The sequence below is a fragment of the Liolophura sinensis genome, chromosome 13 (assembly GCF_032854445.1).
Source record: "Liolophura sinensis isolate JHLJ2023 chromosome 13, CUHK_Ljap_v2, whole genome shotgun sequence".
NCBI lineage: Eukaryota > Metazoa > Mollusca > Polyplacophora > Chitonida > Chitonidae > Liolophura > Liolophura sinensis.
The window spans coordinates 25,166,185-25,187,017 of NC_088307.1; the positions used below are offsets into that span (position 1 = coordinate 25,166,185).

Consider the following 20,833-nt stretch of genomic DNA (forward strand, 5'->3'; position numbering starts at 1 on the left):
CCGGTCGTACACGTTGAAAAGATCTGTCAGCAGCCTGCTGGTGGTCGTGGGTCCCCCCCCCCCCCCACCAGGCTGTGCCCGGTTTCCTCCCCACCATAATGCAGGCCACCATCGTATGAGTGAAATATTCTTGAGTACAGCGTAAAACACCAATCAAATAAATAAATATGGTAACATATATTAGTTGATCCTAGCTGAGACTATAAAGTAACAGATATCACTGTTATATTAGTCCCAGGTCCCAGGCTACACCTGCTGGACTGTATTTATTAACCTCTCCTTCGATGACACACAAGATAAGGGGGGAAAAAGGAACATGTTCCTAACGTTTGGTATAGCTACTGCCACTTGGGTACATTTGAATACTCTGTGGTCATATAAAAAAAATCTCTCGTTGAAAACCTCTGCGCGGAGAACTGGCGGGAGAAACGAAGAGAAGTGAAAATGACACACCGTCCTCAGTCGATTTTCTCCTAAATTGTCCTAGAAATTTGCTGTACTGTTGATTACCATGTCTGTTACGAACGAGGTAGGTTAGAAAAAGGATGAATGTGGAAATCTTTGTTACGTGGAGATTTGTGTTTTGTATTTTAGTTAGCTTTTGCCGTCTGTGTTGTTGTTGCATCGTCATGCAGGCAGGCTGTCAGGCAGGTTGTCCGAATTTTTTCGCATACTGATACGAAAAGATATCTTTGAGCGAAGTTATGGTGCCGTCCGGGGGAATTTTAAACTTGACGGTGGTGTCACCTGATAAAGTGACGTCAAAACATTGAAGAAGCAGCTTTTCACAATGAACATCTGAGAAGCTCATTGACTAACAATGGGGTCACCCTAGTCTTAACAACTGCCCCGCCCAGTAATCGCTAGTCTGAGATTGCTCTGAGGTTAGGTTTGGCAAAATTTTGTTCCTCCAAGGATTACCTTACACAAACCACCAGAGCCTGATGGAGTTACCGTGGCTGTGTGTCACGGCTTTTGAGACAAAAATTGTGTCTCAAATATGCCTCCATGGGCTCAAGTTTGCAGACATTTATGTTCCTTATCTTTTCGCCTGTCGATTTTTTTTTACAAGCACAATTGTTGGTTTAGGGCCATCCAAGGCCAAATAATATTTTTCCAAACATAACATCAGAGCTACCTCAGATTAGTAATTGCACACTGAGAACGGTAGTGTCAGGCCCTGCTTGCTACAAAGTGCTTTGCCACAGGCTTTGGGATTTTGTTTCTTTGGGGGTCAGTGAGCCCTTTCTCAGTAGTGCAGATTTTCTGATTAGAGGTTGGGGTAGACATTGTGGTAAGACTGATGGCGTGCTGCAGTTCTATTCAGAATGAAGTCACTCCATTTAAACTCATTATGAGTTCCAGTGTGTATGAGGCATGTGCAGTAAGTAGTCTGCGCGTACAGCTTACAGCTTACAGCTAACCACTGATAAATTGTGAGCAATCAGGAGGAAAATTGTGAGCAATCAGGAGGAAAATTGTGAGCAATCCGCAGGAAAATTGTTTCATGTGTTGGTTTGAATTATGTTGTGCATACTTCAGATGAAAAGATTGCATGTATATAATATATTATTAGAAAAAAAGGTCGAGTCAGAGTTTTTGTGTTTTCTGACATCACTTTTTGCCTATGACCTCAGTGACCTCTGCATTGTTCAAGATTTCTGTACAAAAATTACTAGTGGTAGTGATGTGAAGTGAATGTAGATGATGCCTTTTGCTGTAAGTTGTATGATTCATTGTAACAAGTGAGTCCATCCCTGTCTTTTGAAAAACACGGCAGAGTCAGTCTATACTTTTATTTTGACATAAGCTCTGTGTTGGATAGTGAAGAGCAAAAATAGGTTTCCTTGAAAGACGACCATTCTACCTAAAGTATAGGGGACCACGCACATTGTGCCACTTCACTCGTCACTGCCAGTGGCTAGTAGAGGGCATGACTAACATTAACATGGGAAAAAGCTCTCAAAAACTGGTGCGAATGATCGTTCCATTATGCAGATTCGAAAATGGGCAAACAATTTCCCGTTCGTACAAAATAGCATAGGAAACAAAGAAACCACAAGAAAAAAAAAGATTGGAATCCAAAAAAAACATGAAATTATTACAGGTAAATCAGTTAACATAGCATAAGTTATAGGGAACCACAAAAACATTTCCCAGGTCAAAAGTACACGGAACTGAAAAAGTGGTTTCCAACAATTCTGAAATTTCCATGCCTGCATTAGCTGCGTTGTCAATCAATCAGTGGAATACAACGGGTGCTTACTGTACCGGGAGTGTCCAGTGTAAAATATAACTGAGTCTTGCAAAACCATTCTTGTTGTAACCCATTTGCATAACCCTTGGATTATGCGAAAATGATTCGCTTAACTAAACTAACCACAAGGTAAATTTTGCCAAATTTTGCCAGCATATTAACTGTCAGAACTTCGAGTCAGTGGTACACATGTGGCTGACAGCTTGCTCTTAACAGCGATTCTGTACGGCGATGTTACAATTTATCTATCGATGTAACTTCAGCATGTAATAAACTGGTCAGGATTTTTCAGGGGATGGTAACACTGAATTTTACCATTGAACACTATCTGAATCAATCAAATCAATTCAGCGTGATGGATTAATAGTTGTTTTTCTGTTTTAGACTGTGATTGACGGGACTGCTGAGGAAAGTAACAGGAGAAAGTCCAGACGTCGCTCCAGCCTGAGTGCCAGGCGTTTCAGCCTTGTTAATCCATTTGTAGGTGTGTGTGCAAATAATCTATTTGTGGATCTAGTCCCTGAATATGAGGTGTTTGTGGTGTGATAATGTGTGAAATGTAGATCTATGAGTGCAGATACTCCGTTTGTTAAATCTGTGAATGAAATCCGTTTGTCAGTCTCCAGTTGTAGATCTGTCATTTTAGGGTCTTTGATGGCAAATAGTCAAGTTGTAGATCTTTCATTTTAAGCCGTTATACGTGGGGTCAAACTGTTTGATATTTGAGCTCTTTGGAGTCATGATCTGAGGTGTTTAGCTCTTAAAAACGAGTGAATGACCAAACATTTTGACCACCGAATCTGATCCATCACTACCATACACCCCCAATTCAGCGCTGGACTGTCCCATTTGCTGTGACAGTTGTTTTCAAACTATGCTTTGGTACCTGAACTTATTGATTAAGCCCTGGCCTCGGGATCATGAAGCAATCTTAGACTTAAGTCAAAATTTCAGTATGTTCTTTTTAGTTTAGTTTAGCTGAAATTTGGTGTACAATAACTTCACCAGAGTTTACGTTGTCATGCAAAATTTTTCACCTTATTGCAAAAAAAAAAAAAAACAACCATTTTAAAGTCATTTGAAATTTTGACTGAAGTCTAAGATCGTTTCGTGATCCCAGGGCCTGGCTTACTGCAGATATCAAGCCATTGGCCAATGAGGTTTAAATGTGTTTTAAATCCAGGTGCTTTTTTTGGTTGCAAAGGTTTGTCAGGTACCTTGCAGTGGTCAGTGGTTTACTCTAGGCTCTTCCTCTTCTTATAAACCCATTCTGACTGACCCATAAATTCTGAGCACGGCCACATTAAAGTCAGTAAGTGAATTTGACATGCAGTGTTTTAAAGGATCTTGTAGTTTCTGATTACACATTGTTGGTTTATTCAGAGCCCCCTACAGAGCAGTCACAAGTGGAAGAATCAAGACTTACTCAGGGGAGGTAAGTCTGCCTGCCTTGGATTCAGAATTGAAGATTTCATGAAAAGCAAAAACCATGCCTGAAAGTACCTTTACTTGATATTTTTTCGTTGAAAATTTTTTTTCACTCATAAAAATTTGAGTTTATGAGTGGTTGATAGGGAGGCGAATTCTGTCACCAAGACACTTATTGAAGGGTGCTTAGTTTTCAGTAAATTTAATTCTTTGATTATAGGCATGTTTCGGTCGAATTTTTACACTATTTCTATTTTTAGCTCTTCAGTACAAAGCACAGTAGCAGCTACATGTAATGTCCTATACCTAGGGTATATGTCTTGTGTCTAACATGTTAAAGGAATGCTAAAGTAAATTTGAGGAGTGGTATCTCAAAAAGCACTGAACCCTGGTTTAGCATTCATGTAAAACATAATAATATGGCCTCAGACCTCAGTTAATTTTCCTTCAGCGACATTGTTGATGCTTGATGTTGTAACTCAGTCTCAAACATTCCAAATAAGCTTTGGTGCATACCTGATCCACCCTGTGAAAAATCAGCCATAACAATCTTGACATAGTTTTACCATCAGAATGTGGAGCGTTCTGTGCCAGCAGCTGGGAGAGGTGATGGGGGTCAGGGGGATCCCTCACAGCTGCATCACCACCTGTCTCCTTGTGTCTTCTTGACCAGGATTTCAAACTTTTGTCATTAAAACTCACACATGCCTAAAGTGTAGTCATTTTCCATCATTTTGAGACCATGCACGCCCCTTTTCACCAATAATGGACTCCCAGAATTGCATTTGTGCCGCCCAACAAACGGAAGTGCTGTTGTAGTTGTAGGATACTGATTCCTATCCCATACGTTGGTAGAGTGTCCGCTTCGGGAGCCGTAGATCCAGAATCAATCTTGGGTTGAGTCACACCTAAGACTTTAAAAGAGAAAGTTGTAGCTTCCTCGCTTGGCATTCAGCATGAAGGGGATAGTGCAATGACTGGTTGACCCGTATCAGTATAATGGCTCGGGCGGGGCAACTTTGCTTGCCTTCGGTGAGTTGTCTCAGTGAAGCAGCACTAGATAAAAGAGTGGTGGAAGTCCGTCCCACAACAAGGAGGCACATTACATGCACTCTAAGGATTCCTTTGTCCTCATATGAGAGAAAACATGTTGAGTACAATGTTAAACCCCAAGCACACACTGACTCACACTCCTGTCCTATATGAGATGGATATGAAAAGTTTGTGCTTCACTTACCTCCAGAAGTGAAGGCAATGAACACAGGGAATTCAAAGCTCCATTAAATGAATGTTTTGGCTGTGCAATTAACATATGTGAGGACTTAGTCTAAGTAGAGTATCTAATATTTTGAATATATTTTCTAGTACTTTTATTTTATTTTGTTTTCTCTATTGTACTACTAGGTTTTTAATTTAGTTCCTTTTGTGTTGTTTCAACCATTTCATATCCAAAATAGTAATAATTTAATTTTTTATCTCATGAAAAAATCATAGGGCTTTGTCGGCATGAATATATATATGTGGATTTTTTTTCCCCAAACATTCTTATTATATATTTCTGTTATATATGTATGTGGAAACAAGAATGACTGTGGATGTCATTTACACACTTTTTTTTGTTATCGTACTAGTCATTGTTCGTCAGCATAAGCAACCAACGTTAAATAAAGATTTTGAGATTTGAGAATCAATGAAAAGTAACATTTTAATTCAGTTTGGCTATTCAAATTTCAGTGCTATAGAAGGGCTTATTGAAGGTAGGGGGTCAGGAAGATGAGGGTGAAGACGAGGAGGAAGATTACTGGGCTATGGGAAGGAAATAGACAGGGTGAGTGATGTTGATTGTTTCAAAAGTGTGCCATGGAGATGTTTTTTAAGGGCTTTTTTATGAGTTTCTGGGACTGGAATTTGGTACATAAGTCTGTGTTATGTATATCTTGGGAAAAAATATTAAACTTATCATCTTTTAGAGCCAAAATGCGAGTTTCTCACCTATTGAAATCCCTATTTTGATGTGTCGCGTGCCTCTCTAGCATAATTAGAGGGCACTATAGCAGTTTTTCTATAAGCGGAAGGCCATATTGGCTGCCATCTAGAAATGCCCAAGGGTGAGAGTTTCACACCCACCCCTAGGATGTTAACATAGATCCTGTACAACCAATAATCCACGGAGAAAAAAACTTTTTTGGAGGCCTTGCGGTTTAGGGTAAAATTCCTAGTTCGGCAGACATAACAAAGCTCACCTGAAGAGACTGAATGGGTCAGCTGAACGGGTCGTGCGAAGTTGATTACACATTACAGATTTAACTCCCTACTGAATACAGGCGTTGAGTAACACCAATTATTTCTCATGAATGGGCAATTAAATATACAGTTGGTTGCAACGGATGGGTTGTATTGAATTGAGTTTTGAGTTTCGGTGTGTTGTAAGCCGAGCTTAGCACATTGTTATATCAATTTGCTCTGATATTGTATACTTATCTTAACACGAACAGACTTGATGAAAGGCGCTGATTAGGCTACCGAAATTGATTGCCCAAAGGTTGAAGAATGACTGTAGGGGATACTTTACGACCAAATTAGCCATTTAGTATAATCATTATAAAGATTCTGTGAAAGGAATGTCTTCTCTTTTTCTGAATACTCCTAAGAACTGTTTTGAGTCTTGTTTGGAAGAGACATGTATGTACGTGTAAATTATTGTTCTACGGACAGAATAAATCTGTTTTTAATGCCTTAGAAGGGTATGAAAGTACATGTATAACCATCATGCTAAATAAGTCATCTAAATTGTGGAAAATTTGGACTATCCCAGCAATTTTTTGTGTTGAAGACCTATTTACATTATCGGAAAGCCTTCGAAAAAAAAAAAGTTTTGAAATCATTAAAACGTTAAGATTAGACCAATTAAAGAGATGAATGTTTAGTTTTTAGATTTATTCCATTTTTGGAGTTTTTTGTACTAAAATTGGTGTTGCCTTTATGGTAAAATTTGTTAGGCTTGGGGGTTTCTGCATGGTTCTCCTCTTGATTTATTAGAAGCATGATGATAAAGTTGTTGGACAATATTCTGTTCAGTTTGATGGGATATTCCAGTGTAATACTGTCCTGTAAAGTGACCTAAAGACTTTGTCTTTGACCAAGTTGCACATTCTGTCTCATTCTCATTGTTCTGTATCATTCTCATTGTTCTGATTCTCATTGTTCTGAATCTCATTGTTCTGATTCTCATTGTTCTCTCTTATTCTCATTGTTCTCTCTGATTCTCATTGTTCTCTCTGATTCTCATTGTTTTGTCTCATTCTCATTGTTCTGTCTCATTCTCATTGTTTTGTCTCATTCCCATTGTTCTCTCTGATTCTCATTGTTCTCTCTGATTCTCATTGTTCTGTCTCATTCCCATTGTTCTGTCTCATTCTCATTGTTTTGTCTCATTCCCATTGTCCTGTCTCATTCTCATTGTTTTGTCTGATTCTCATTGTTCTCTCTGATTCTCATTGTTCTCTCTGATTCTCATTGTTTTCTCTGATTCTCATTGTTCTGATTCTCATTGTTCTCTCTGATTCTCATTGTTCTCTCTGATTCTCATTGTTCTCTCTGATTCTCATTGTTCTGTCTCATTCTCATTGTTCTGTCTAATTCTCGTTGTTCTGTCTCATTCTCATTGTTTGGTCTCATTCTCATTGTCCTGTCTGATTCCCATTGTTCTGTCTGATTCTCATTGTTTTGTCTCATTCCCATTGTTCTGTCTCATTCTCATTGCTCTGTCTCATTCTCATTGTTCTGTCTCATTCTCATTGTTCTGTCTCATTCCCATTGTTCTGTCTGATTCTCATTGTTCTGTCTCATTCCCATTGTTCTGTCTGATTCTCATTGTTTTGTCTGATTCTCATTGTTCTCTCTGATTCTCATTGCTTTGTCTCATTCTCATTGTTCTGTCTAATTCTCGTTGTTCTGTCTCATTCTCATTGTTTGGTCTCATTCTCATTGTTCTGTCTGATTCCTATTGTTCTGTCTCATTCTCATTGTTCTGTCTCATTCCCATTGTTCTGTCTCATTCTCATTGTTTTGTCTCATTCCCATTGTTCTGTCTCATTCTCATTGTTTTGTCTCATTCCCATTGTTCTGTCTGATTCTCATTGTTTTGTCTGATTCTCATTGTTCTGTCTCATTCTCATTGCTCTGTCTCATTCTCACTGTTCTGTCTCATTCTCATTGTTCTGTCTCATTCTTCTGTCCCATTCTCATTGTTCTGTCTCATTCTCATTGTTCTGTCTCATTCTCATTGCTCTGTCTCATTCTCATTGTTCTGTCTCATTCTCATTGTTCTGTCTCATTCTCATTGTTCTGATTCTCATTGTTCTCTCTGATTCTCATTGCTCTGTCTCATTCTCATTGTTCTATTGCTGTTAGATGTTTTGAGGATTGTTTCATGACCAAAAGTAATATTACATATTTATTTGTTTCAAAAAATGGATGTTTTGTGTGAGAGTTATGTCACACAATATTTACGAAATCGGTTGGATCAATGCATAAATTTTGCATGTTTAATGATTTCCTTGATCCTATTTGGCCTTTTTTTTCTTCCTTGCAACATTTCTTTAATTTGTAATGTTGTCCGAAGTTCGAAAACCAGCTTGATCCATGCATAACATTTTTAGTGTGAAAAAAATATAAATTAGAGAAAGGACATATAGAGAATTGTAATTTTCTCATTGCTGGAAAGCTAATTAAGAAATATGCTAACATGTATCGCCTGACATGCGGGTATGTCAAATACCAAACTGTGGCTGATAACCAGGACTCAATGGATAGCTCTATGGAGGTTAAGGGGTAGGGACTGGTAGGACTACATGTGGTATGGTCAAGATAGACAAAATATAGTAATAATTCAATAGTATCCAGAGTTATTGTCTTCCATTTTAACAAAATGAATCAAATCAAATTCGGTCAAACATAAAATTTTGATGTACCCCTCTGAATATTCTGGAATGTGTTTATAAGTACTTGTGTGATATGCAGTACAAGTATCAAAAGGTCGGTAAGGGTCATTAATTGATACTTAGTCTTTGATTGTTGATCATCTTGATTTGATCAAATTGCAGATCTTGAGTATACTGAGAAGGTTTTTAAATATGATATTAGGTAATCTGTTGCAAAACACTGAATTATAGGTAACAATATCAGAGCTACGCCAGATGGGAGAATGGTTTGACTGGTTGTTAAGTGGTTGCTGAGTGTTTCAATAGGGGAGTTTTAAAGTTCAGACTCTTTCATTGATGAAGGTAAAGAAAACCCAACTGTATCATATGACTTGTCAAAAATGGTTAGGCAACTATATTTGGTCACAGTCCACTGTGACATGGGTGTCTGAAAAAAGTGTCATAAGAAAAATTTAGAATAGACGAATTTGGGAAAAAATTGAGAATCTGAACGTAGAGTTCGTAAAGGAAAGAGGTGTCATTTTTGCCTCTGGAAAAGGGTGAGACAGGGGATCAGTAAATTAATATCAACAAAGGTTGCCTAAAATTTTTGGCAAGTCACATGACACAGTAAGACTTTTCTTACCTTGACGGCAAAAGAATTCCATGTACAAAGACTTCCCTATTATCAGGACACACATGAACACACATGATGCGAGTTCAAACCTGGATGTGATCAGGGAATTTGTGGAATACCCCTCTACAATAATGTTTATAAGGCCATGGCAACAAAAAGTGATCGACAGCAGTCATGTGGCTTTTTGACATTAGAAAATTTGTAGAAGGCCACTTCATATCTTCCAACAAAGTACTGTGGGTTTCAGTACATGGAGTTAATCAGCTGTCGAGGATGGTAGTTTGCTCCGGGCACTGTAGTTTCCTCCATCCATTAAACTGACTGCCATCGGTTAAAGAAGCGAACAATTCTCAAGTATGGTTTTAAACAACAATCAGATAAATTAGTATTTATTCATATTTCATTTTTTTTTCGTTCCAGCTTGTCACAAGAAAGTGTGGTGTGGGAAAAATGCCTGCAGCTGTCAGAAGACAGACAAACAGCTTCTTACAAGTAAGTGTACTTCTTGATTGGTTCAGGACGGAGGTGGCGAGGGGGGTTGTCATCCTGTTAGGACATAATGACAACATTGTAGTTGATTTTTTGTGGATGGTTTCATTTTTCACAGTAAAATGCCTGATATGTAGTGCAGGAAAACAGGCTGCATGCCAGAACTCAAATAGCTAATAGTCAGTAGTCAAATAGCATTGACTTTCATTTGTCTCTGGTGTATGTTGTGGTATTTAGCGTAAGAAAGTTTGTTATAGGAGAAAGATTTGATTTGCTTTAAGCCAGTCTTGTTGTAGGTTGCCCGTTATGATACTTCATATTGGTCGCTGTGCCTATGTCATGGGGCGTCTTCATTCTGTTGCGGCATGCCTTCAGTGGTTGGTGTTCTTTGGGTAGTTTTTCCAGCCTGTTGGCAGTCCGTGTTGTGCCGTCTTGTGTGCGAGATTAAACATTCTCGTTTACTTACTGCCGTCGTAGTCGTGTTCTGTCCCGATGTACTTCCTCGGGAAGAGTGAATGTGTTTGATCAATCTGGCGATACATGTATTCCTGAAAGTATTTCACTTTAAAAACCTGGGCCCATATTTATCAAGTGACTCAAGTAAAACATTCAAGTAAAGTTACAATTGACATGTTTCACTCTAGAATGTTTAAAATTTATATACTCATTATTTGCTGCAGAACAATGTACTGAACATAGTTTGAGTTCTTACCTGTTCTGAGTTTGGGCTTGTAAGGACTTTATGACAGTTTTAAGTTGCATGATAAATAGGGGCCCTGGTCTTTGTAATCTAACACACAGAGATTCAACAAGGCGAATATAACGTTCCACTTTGTGGGAAGGTAATCAAATATAAACACACCATACATGACAATGTGCCAACTTACAATGCCTTGTCTATAATTCTTTTTTCAAGTATGTACATGTACCAGTATAACTTGCAAAGACTGTTGACTCAAGTCACAGAATCTCTGTGGGTGGTAATGAGTCACACTAACTGGGTAAGACACAGAGAGATTCCACTTGAGCCACTTCTCTATTTTAAGCACACGTACGCTTAAGACCTGAGTTGGGTCTCAGGTTGGGTTAAGATCTGAGTTGGGTCTCAGGTTGGGTTAAGACCTGAGTTGGGTCTCAGGTTGGGTCAAGACCTGAGTTGGGTCTCAGGTTGGGTTAAGACCTGAGTTGTGCCTTAGGGGGTATGTGGAAAGTTATTATAAAAGAAAGAAAATAGTTTTAAGGAAAAGGGAGAATGATACGCTAAAAAGTGTTTCCTTTTAGGAGGAATATTTTATATTTCTTAATAACCCTTCTACTTTATGCAAATTTTTTTTGTCAGAAAGGGTTGTAAGTAATTATATTTAAGGAAATAAAACTTCCTCTGACTTACAATAACAGGTTGTAGTACTAGAGCAGAACTGGTTGAAATATTTTTTTTCTCCGCCATGGGCGATAGCTCCAAATCTCTTCATAATGCGGGGAGATGAACTTCCAACGGCCATTCGATCCACTCTCTGTTTGTTCGTTTCCATTGCTCTTTAATATCCTGGCAGATATCTCCCCTCTCTCGTTTGCAGGTTTCCTCTTTCTGTATAGCCGTTTCTAATTTATTTAATCTCACGGGACATGGCATGCAGACGTAGCATGTCTTAATTTCCGTCGTCAAATCACGCCTTTGGGCTGTCACAACACGATTATTCACTGTGGATACTAGCTGTCTAAACAAATTCTACAGTAAACTTTGAAATCCACATAATCTTTCCTTTTCTTTGGCGTGACATTCGAATCGCATGATGTTGTATATAGAACTATACGTGTCTGCACATGTCAACTGTTATTTACTGTTTACGACTTGTTGCCAGGAGATAGTAGAGTCGTTTCCATTGGTCGAACAGGATTAGCTGTGTTTACGTCAAAGTATGCGATATGCGCAGGCTTTTCAGCAGAGGTTGAGTAGACTTAAGGCTACAGTCCTCTGTATAAGGAGAGTACATTTATGTCTGGCTACTTAATTTCTGGCCTAATGGCTGGGGCCTTTGGAAGAAAGCCATTTTTAAGCAACAAAAAGAAAGCTGATACACGTTTTTGTAGATGTACACATACCTTTATACTTCGTATTAAGAAATAAAATCCAAGCCTTTTCTATGTATTCTTTAGGATTTGATGCTCCAGTTCAGTTGTGTAGATCTTGACCTCCCATTTATGTCAATTAGTAACGTCTATTCAGCTCCTCTGACTGTTCAGAGCGGGGTACCCCAGGGTTCTATGCTGGGCCCTTTACTGTTTATTCTGTTTTTACATTGACAACTATACAGATGACACAATCTTGTATGTTTTGTCCAAGACTGTGACAAAAGCTTCAAGCTGATATCAGAAGTGCAGAAACTGGTGACTCCAGAATAAGATGATTATTCATCCACATAAAACCAAGTTCATGTTGATAGGTTCTGCCAGAAAAGGTAAAAAATAGTACAATCAACTATATACCATTAATAATGTACCGATTGAAAGAGTGTATACCCAAAAGCTGCTTGGTTTGCATCTTGATGACAACCTCAAGTTTAATTTTCATGTTAATCATGTATGCTCAACAGTTTCAAAATTGCTTTCTGTCTTGAGGAAAAACAGAACACTTTTCCCAGAAAACATTTGCTGCAGTTTTTATAACAGCTATATCCTACCTCACATTTATTAATGCTTAAGTAGTTGGGAAAACTGCTCTAAAGACCTTCTAAATCGAGTTTTCAAACTGCAGAAAACTGCTGCCCGTCTTATACTGAAGTTGGACAGACAGATACCAACAACACTTCTTTTCCAAAAGTTAAAATGGCTTACTATATATCAACTTGTAGACTACTGCAAGGTTATCAATGTATACAAATCCCTTAATGACTGTTTCCCAGCATATATGTCAGCTCTGTTCTCAATTGAATTAAACCCTGCTATGAATTTAAGACCTACTACTGCAGTTAAACTAAAAACGCCTTTCCCAAGAACAGAAAAAATCTTTATCTTACTCAGGACCAGTTCTATGGAATGCTTTGAGTAAAGAAATTCAGTGTTCTTCCTTGGCTCAGTGTTTTAAGAACCGATATCTTCAAGGGGTTATATACTGAAAATGAAAATTCATTTTGAGAATGCCATCAAAGCACACATGAGCTCATGTACAGATGAGAAGGGGATGGGAAAGGGCCATCACCCACCCACTCACTCACTCACTCATTCTGTGAACATGTGTATCATGAGGTTCCAACTTCTGGAGGAGACAGAAAGCGGTGGGTAATGGGCCCTCTCCCACTAACCTATCTCTTCCATTGGTTGGGATAGTTATGGTGGCAAAATTCACACTTGCTTTTGTTATTATTTCACTGTTCAGGTACTTTTGTGTTGATATAATTTGCCACTGTATATCTGTATATATTGTTTTCATAATCTTGTTGCAACTGGTTTACACAATCCAGATTACCATGTTTTCCAACGCATATATAATGTAACATATTGTTTAAAATTGTTTGTGTCTGACAGCCTCAGGGTAGATCAACCCAATGTTGACTGAGTATATGCATTGTATTTTACCCTCTTGAAATAAAGCCATTATTATTATTATGCCAAGCTTTAATCATGCATGTTACAATGTCATGTTAATTGCTTAAAGTTAATATGCCTTTAATTGCTCATGAATATCAATGTCTTGTTTCATATTTCTGCTGATGTCATCGTGTCTGTTCATGTTTCTCTTCCTATCACATGACAGGCGTTTGTCCAACAACCTGCAACCATTGAGAATAACAGACCTACCATTGAAAGTTCAACGACAGGCAAAGTTGCTGATTGGTACACAGCCAGATTACTCTTCTCTGCTGAAACAAACGCAAAACAAGGCCATTAAAGCTTTCTTACAGGTAATTGTCGATCAGGCAGATAACAGGCGTTGTTATGTTGTCAGTATGTTGTTGTTAGGGGGCGTCACTAGCTCAGAATTTTACATTGCTGGCCTGCTGAACCAATGATGTCACATTTTACATTCCTGGTCTGCCGTTATCAGGCCCTGGACCAGTGATGTAACATTTTACATTGCTGCTCCGCGGTTATATTGGACCAATGATGTCACATTTTACATTGCTGGTCCACGATTAACAGGCCCTGCACCAATGATGTCACATTTTACATTGCTGGTCCACGATTACCAGGCCCTGGACCAATGATGTCACATTTTACATTACTGGTCCATGATTACCAGGCCCTGGACCAATGATGTCACATTTTACATTACTGGTCTGTGATTATCAGGCCCTGGACCAATGATGTCACATTTTACATTGCTGCTCCACGATTACCAGGCCCTGGACCAATGATGTCACATTTTACATTGCTGGTCCGCGATTACCAGGCCCTGCACCAATGATGTCACATTTTACATTACTGGTCTGCGATTACCAGACCCTGGACCAATGATGTCACATTTTACATTGCTGGTCCACGATTACCAGGCCGTTGACCAGTGACGTCACATTTTACATTGCTGGTCTGCGATTACCAGACCCTGGACCAATGATGTCACATTTTACATTGCTGGTCCACGATTTCCAGGCCGTTGACCAATGATGTAACATTTTACATTACTGGTCCACGATTACCAGGCCCTGGACCAATGATGTCACATTTTACATTGCTGGTCTGCGATTATTAGGCCCTGGACCAATCATGTCACATTTTACATTACTGGTCCACGATTACCAAACCCTGCACCAATGATGTCACATTTTACATTGCTGGTCCACGATTACCAGGCCCTGGTCCAATGATGTCACATTTTACATTGCTGGTCTGCGATTGTCAGGCCCTGGACCAATGATGTCACATTTTACATTGCTGGTCTGCGATTATTAGGCCCTGGACCAATGATGTCACATTTTACATTGCTGGTCCACGATTACCAAACCCTGCACCAATGATGTCACATTTTACATTGCTGGTCCACGATTACCAGGCCCTGGACCAATGATGTCACATTTTACATTGCTGGTCTGCGATTATTAGGCCCTGGACCAATGATGTCACATTTTACATTGCTGGTCCACGATTAACAGGCCCTGCACCAATGATGTCACATTTTACATTGCTGGTCCACGATTACCAGGCCCTGGACCAATGATGTCACATTTTACATTACTGGTCCATGATTACCAGGCCCTGGACCAATGATGTCACATTTTACATTACTGGTCTGTGATTATCAGGCCCTGGACCAATGATGTCACATTTTACATTGCTGCTCCACGATTACCAGGCCCTGGACCAATGATGTCACATTTTACATTGCTGGTCCGCGATTACCAGGCCCTGCACCAATGATGTCACATTTTACATTACTGGTCTGCGATTACCAGACCCTGGACCAATGATGTCACATTTTACATTGCTGGTCCACGATTACCAGGCCGTTGACCAGTGACGTCACATTTTACATTGCTGGTCTGCGATTACCAGACCCTGGACCAATGATGTCACATTTTACATTGCTGGTCCACGATTTCCAGGCCGTTGACCAATGATGTAACATTTTACATTACTGGTCCACGATTACCAGGCCCTGGACCAATGATGTCACATTTTACATTGCTGGTCTGCGATTATTAGGCCCTGGACCAATCATGTCACATTTTACATTACTGGTCCACGATTACCAAACCCTGCACCAATGATGTCACATTTTACATTGCTGGTCCACGATTACCAGGCCCTGGACCAATGATGTCACATTTTACATTGCTGGTCTGCGATTATTAGGCCCTGGACCAATGATGTCACATTTTACATTGCTGGTCCACGATTACCAAACCCTGCACCAATGATGTCACATTTTACATTGCTGGTCCACGATTACCAGGCCCTGGACCAATGATGTCACATTTTACATTGCTGGTCTGCGATTATTAGGCCCTGGACCAATGATGTCACATTTTACATTGCTGGTCCACGATTACCAAACCCTGCACCAATGATGTCACATTTTACATTGCTGGTCCACGATTACCAGGCCCTGGTCCAATGATGTCACATTTTACATTACTGGTCCACGATTACCAGGCCCTGGTCCAATGATGTCACATTTTACATTGCTGGTCTGCGATTATCAGGCCCTGGACCAATGATGTCACATTTTACATTGCTGGTCCACGATTACCAGGCTCTGGACCAGTGACGTCACATTTTACATTGCTGGTCCACGATTACCAGGCCCTGGACCAATGATGTCACATTTTACATTGCTGGTCCACGATTACCAGGCCGTTAACCAATGATGTCACATTTTTGAAACCATCCCTAGCCGTTTCATCAGCAGTTTTAATATTTTTTTTTATTTAGTTGATTGATGTTACACACCAGTGTTTTCTCACGAATGTGGTATACATATCTGTACATCAATAGGGGGCAAGTTTGTCCGTAACTTGTCTGTGGGTGGTTCACCACAGACAATCTGGTTTCCTCCAGCCATAAAATTGACAATCATCATATAAGTGAAAAATTCATAAAATTAATCAACGTTAAAATAAAGAAATGAATGTAAAAAAAAAGAAAATAAAAATGTGATGGGGAGCATGCATCACTTTCATAAAGAGGCATGCTTACAATGTTTTACAGCAAAATCATCTGGTTGATTTGTGTATTTTGCTTTGCTTGGTGTTACAGATGGATGAATTGGCAAATCTTGCTCAACTAAGTCAGGAATGTGAACAGATGGTGGACAAACTCCTCACAAAATTCTCAGAGCGATTAGGTATGTGGGGTGTTATGTCGTCATTTAGCAGTTGGGCCTATAAGGTGTTAAACAACTACCTGAATAATTTATTAAATAACTGACAAACTGACTAATTAATACATATGTACCTGTATAAATGTTAGACAACAAACTAAATACAAGTGCAATGAAATTGTGCAATTCTTAGAACCAAGACTGTTCTAGCAGTCTTGATGCAACTCACTGAAGCCTTAGAGTTATGCAAGATTTGATTTGATTTGATTTGATTGGTGTTTTACGCTGTACTCAAGAATATTTCACTTATACGACGGCAGCCAGCATTATGGTGGGTGGAAACCGGGTAGAGGCCGGGGGAAACCCACGACCATCCGCAGGTTGCTAGCAGACATTCCCACGTACGGCCGGAGAGGAAGCCAGCATGAGCTGGACTTGAACTCACAGCGAACGCATTGGTGAGAGACTCCTGGGCCATTACGCTGTGCTAGCGCCCTAACCAACTGAGCCACGGAGGCCCCCAGTTACGCAAGACACTGCATTTACAATAATACTGTTGTGAATTGCATGTTCGAAGCTCGCTTTTTCTGTTTCGGCTGCAAGTCAAGAGGTTTAGCTTAGGAAGGTCTGCCCAGTTCACTCTGGGCAGTCAGTTGTGAGCTCGTGGGTGCTGTCATAAATGTAAAAAAATTCTGTAGCACAACATTAAACACAAATAGTGTGAAGAAATGTACAAATACAGAAATACATAGGTATTTCTTCTAAAGTTTAGCATTTTTCAGGTAAAACATTTTTATTGATTCTGACAGATTCATCCACCTTACATGTTTTTTTGTGAAGTTTGATCAGAAAAACATAAGAGTTGTCATGAAAATATCATTTTAAGCCGTTTATTAAAGTGCATTTGTACAAATCAGACTGTAGGTGAAATACAGTAAATTCAGAGTGCACAAATGACAAAACTGATCACTCAACTAAGCAACCAGCTAACGAGAGTAATGATTTTCAGTGGTATGCCACTAGCTTACTACTAGCTCACCTTAACCACAGTTTTCATCATTCTTCTACAAAAGCCCTAGATATAATATTTGTTAATATTTTGTTGACTGATGAAATGTATTCATTTCGATATTCTATGTGCTGCAGGTGAATATTCATTTGGTGATTTCAACACTCCGAGGACACTGATCCGACAACGGCTGGCTGTGGCGACGCCCAAAAACTAACCTGTGTAGATTATACATCTCCATTGTCAGATGTCAGACATCCCATCCTCAGTCAATACCTGATCAAGTTTTACCACAGTCCAAATCCCATGGGTTATGCATATAGTGTCATTTGTCTGGAAACTTTCATATCATTGAACTGTTATTTCATGTTTTTCATCTCTAAAAATAATATGTACTCGTCAGTGACAATACATCCTGTCTGTATAGTATATTAGCCAGAGCTATCAGACTAATTATATATAGTATATTAGCCAGAGCTATCAGACTAATTATGTATAGTATATTAGCCAGAGCTATCAGACTAATTATGTTTAGTATATTAGCCAGAGCTATCAGACTAATTATGTTTAGTATATTAGCCAGAGCTATCAGACTAATTATGCATTGTTCTTCACAGAATATTCAAATTTTTTTCATGACTTTTTATAAAGGCTGCATTAAAGTTTTGTAATTCTTATGTCGGTAATGTGTTTTGTTGTTTATCAGATATTGCAAATATTCATTGTTTGTTTTATTTCTTATCATTGCTTGTCATAATAAAACTTGTAATGAAGGAACAAGTTTATAGCAAATTTAGGGACTGAATCAACTTGTTTGGCCAATTATTTCTGTATCTGATTTGTCTTTGCAATGTATGACGATTTCATGATGATGTCTTCATGGGTCAACGGTTGGCCCATGTATTTCGTAGCACACAAACCAATACCAGTAATATGAAGAAGTCTGGTTGGGGGAGCCTATGACCCAAGAGCCTCTCACCAATGTGGTTGCTACGAGTTCAAGTCCAGCTCATGCTGGCTCCCTCTCAGGCCATACGTGGGAAGGTTGGTCAGCAAACTGCAGATGGTCATAGTTTTCTGCTCGGTTAATTCCTTCCACCTTAATGCTTCGGGCAATCCAGTTTTCTCCACACACAATTAACACTGATGCCTATTGTACAAGGAAAAAGTCTTCTGTTTGAGCAAATAGAACCTGACATGTCACATTGTCATATATTCATCCTGATTGATCGCGATAGCAACGCTGAAATATTGCTGATGAGGAGTTGAGCCATAAATCTGTCACCGATAGGTTGAACGTAGCCCCATGCTGTAAATATGTCCGGTACTATTAACTGTGTGCATTATTACCTGTCATCACCCGTTGTGAATCATCATTTATTCTGACTGATCCAGAGTATGAGGAAGGTAAAGTGTTATTACCCAGGATGACTTATCGTCATTGTTGGGCAGTCAGTATCAACAGAAAACTACCAGTCATCAAGGGTGCAGGATGTAGCCCAGTGAGAAAGATGCCCAACTCCAACCCACAAGACAAACAAGATGGGGTTCAAATCCAGCCCTAGGAAAGGGAATTTCCCCCACAAAACATTCCCGGCTCAACTACGCGGTCGCTGTGAGTTGAAGAGCAACTCTTGCTGGTTTCCTCTCCTGTCATATGTTGGAAGATCTGTGAGGAAAATGCAGATGATTGTGGGTTTCCACCCACCATAATGCTGATTCCTGGGACTCTCACTGCTAGTCATGAGGCCATGGTATGACAAGAAGTGGTCAATGACGTGGATGTTGGCACATCCAACCATTTATTAAAAGAGAACTCGTCTTCCACAAGCATCTGGAAGTGCAGTTGAAATATTTTATTCCAGGTCAGTCTGGTAAACGTTCACAGTTTTGTCCTGGATTCTGTCAAATCAAAACGCCATAGCTCAAAAAAGGTGTTTTTTGAGCTCTGAGCTCTTGACACTCAGTATACAGGGAATATCTCATGTCTTCAGCATGTTGTTTCACTGAGACTGCATTAAAAATAAAAAACCCTTCCAACTCATCCTTAGAAACTATTGCGAAAGATGTGTTTAAAAGTGACACAACCTAATATGCAACTACCTGTAAATACAGTATTTATTTGATAAACTTTGAGCTGCTTTATGAAACACTCTTGTGTGGATGAAGCTTTGCAAACAGTGAAAATTACAAGTGCAGTTACTGAAAACTGCGCCACTGAACAGACTAGTGTAATCTTTACAGGATGAGGACGAAAGAGAAGTAGAGTTTCTGTGCGGAAGTTGATGGCATCAGAGTCGTGAAAACATTGTTTGTGTGCACTTGAACTGACCGGCCAGGGAGTGGAAGGGAGATGGTTTTCATCAAACATAAAATACACACTATACCAATATTGTCATCAAACATAAAATATGCAATAAAATACGCATAATATACCAATAAAATCTGCCAAATGGGAAATTAATTAAGGTAGAACAAGAAGATTCATTCATCAATCATATATATCCCTGCATATATCATACATTCACGAGTCTATGCACAGTCTTGATCCCAACTTCCTTCACCCAATACCAAGATGACGAACAGTAGTCCATCAATGGGAAATTTCTCGAACAAAATATCTAGATCTAGAAGTAAATGCCTTCTATGACAAAAAGCTATATTATGGTGTAGTTAATTTAAATTATTTGGCCTACTTCAAATGACTTGAACGCCATAAAACACCAATCAAATCAAATCAAATGACTTGACCATCGTTGAATACAAGTTACATGGGCTGGGTGGGACTTAACTGAAGTTAGGTACGTACGACCCTCGGACACTATATGATTTGTCTAGGTTGGCCATATTCCATTGAAAGAACGTTTCTTAAAACTGCTTATAATATGCTGAGGTGACTTCCTGCATTTAAAGGTAAATTACGTCTGTGCTTGAAGACATACATGTATATGGGCCTAGGCCTTCATGAGCACGATGTGACCTTAATATGTGACATATATACACCACACGACCTACCTAAGTGCTGTGAAAAAGCCGCTGATATGAGGGATACATATGTATTTGGTAAATAGCTACAGCACACGCCTGCCTCATCGCCACAGTGTGTATGATAACATAGTATTATGTTGTTGTTGCATTGTCTATATGCACCACGTGAATGAATTCATTAATCGGTTGTATTAAAACTGATTTATGTATGCGAGGGTTTTATCTTTATGAAAGCGGATCTTGAGACAACTGAAACCGAGTCCAAAATCGCTGGTCTTGCCCTTTAATTTACTTGACAAATAGGCTCCGAGGGCTATACGTTAAATCTCCATGCTTAAACCGGTAC

General features: G+C 39.3%; 1 protein-coding gene and 1 long non-coding RNA gene across 2 annotated transcripts; both read left to right on the top strand.

Annotated features, from left to right (window-relative positions):
- Window positions 1-353: 353 nt before the first annotated feature.
- On the top strand, window positions 354-5,512 carry LOC135480716 (uncharacterized). Its single transcript, XR_010445955.1, has 4 exons — window positions 354-529; window positions 2,642-2,741; window positions 3,641-3,692; window positions 5,420-5,512. It is a non-coding gene; the product is annotated as an uncharacterized LOC135480716 (long non-coding RNA).
- Window positions 5,513-8,432: 2,920 nt separating this feature from the next.
- Window positions 8,433-17,957, top strand: LOC135481009 (uncharacterized). The gene is made up of 5 exons (XM_064760940.1): window positions 8,433-8,518; window positions 9,665-9,736; window positions 13,488-13,635; window positions 16,427-16,514; window positions 17,637-17,957. The coding sequence occupies exons 1-5, from the start codon at window positions 8,433-8,435 to the stop codon at window positions 17,714-17,716; spliced, it is 474 nt and encodes a 157-aa protein (XP_064617010.1). The 3' UTR covers window positions 17,717-17,957.
- The last annotated feature ends 2,876 nt before the right edge of the window (window positions 17,958-20,833 follow it).

Excerpts from the sequence above, each read along its gene's own strand:
- LOC135481009 (XM_064760940.1), top strand. The coding sequence starts at position 8,433 with ATGTATCGCCTGACATGCGGGTATGTCAAATACCAAACTGTGGCTGAT. Across the intron at positions 9,737-13,487 it reads AGACAAACAGCTTCTTACAA|GCGTTTGTCCAACAACCTGC; the intron begins GTAAGTGTACTT and ends ATCACATGACAG. Across the intron at positions 13,636-16,426 it reads CCATTAAAGCTTTCTTACAG|ATGGATGAATTGGCAAATCT; the intron begins GTAATTGTCGAT and ends TTGGTGTTACAG.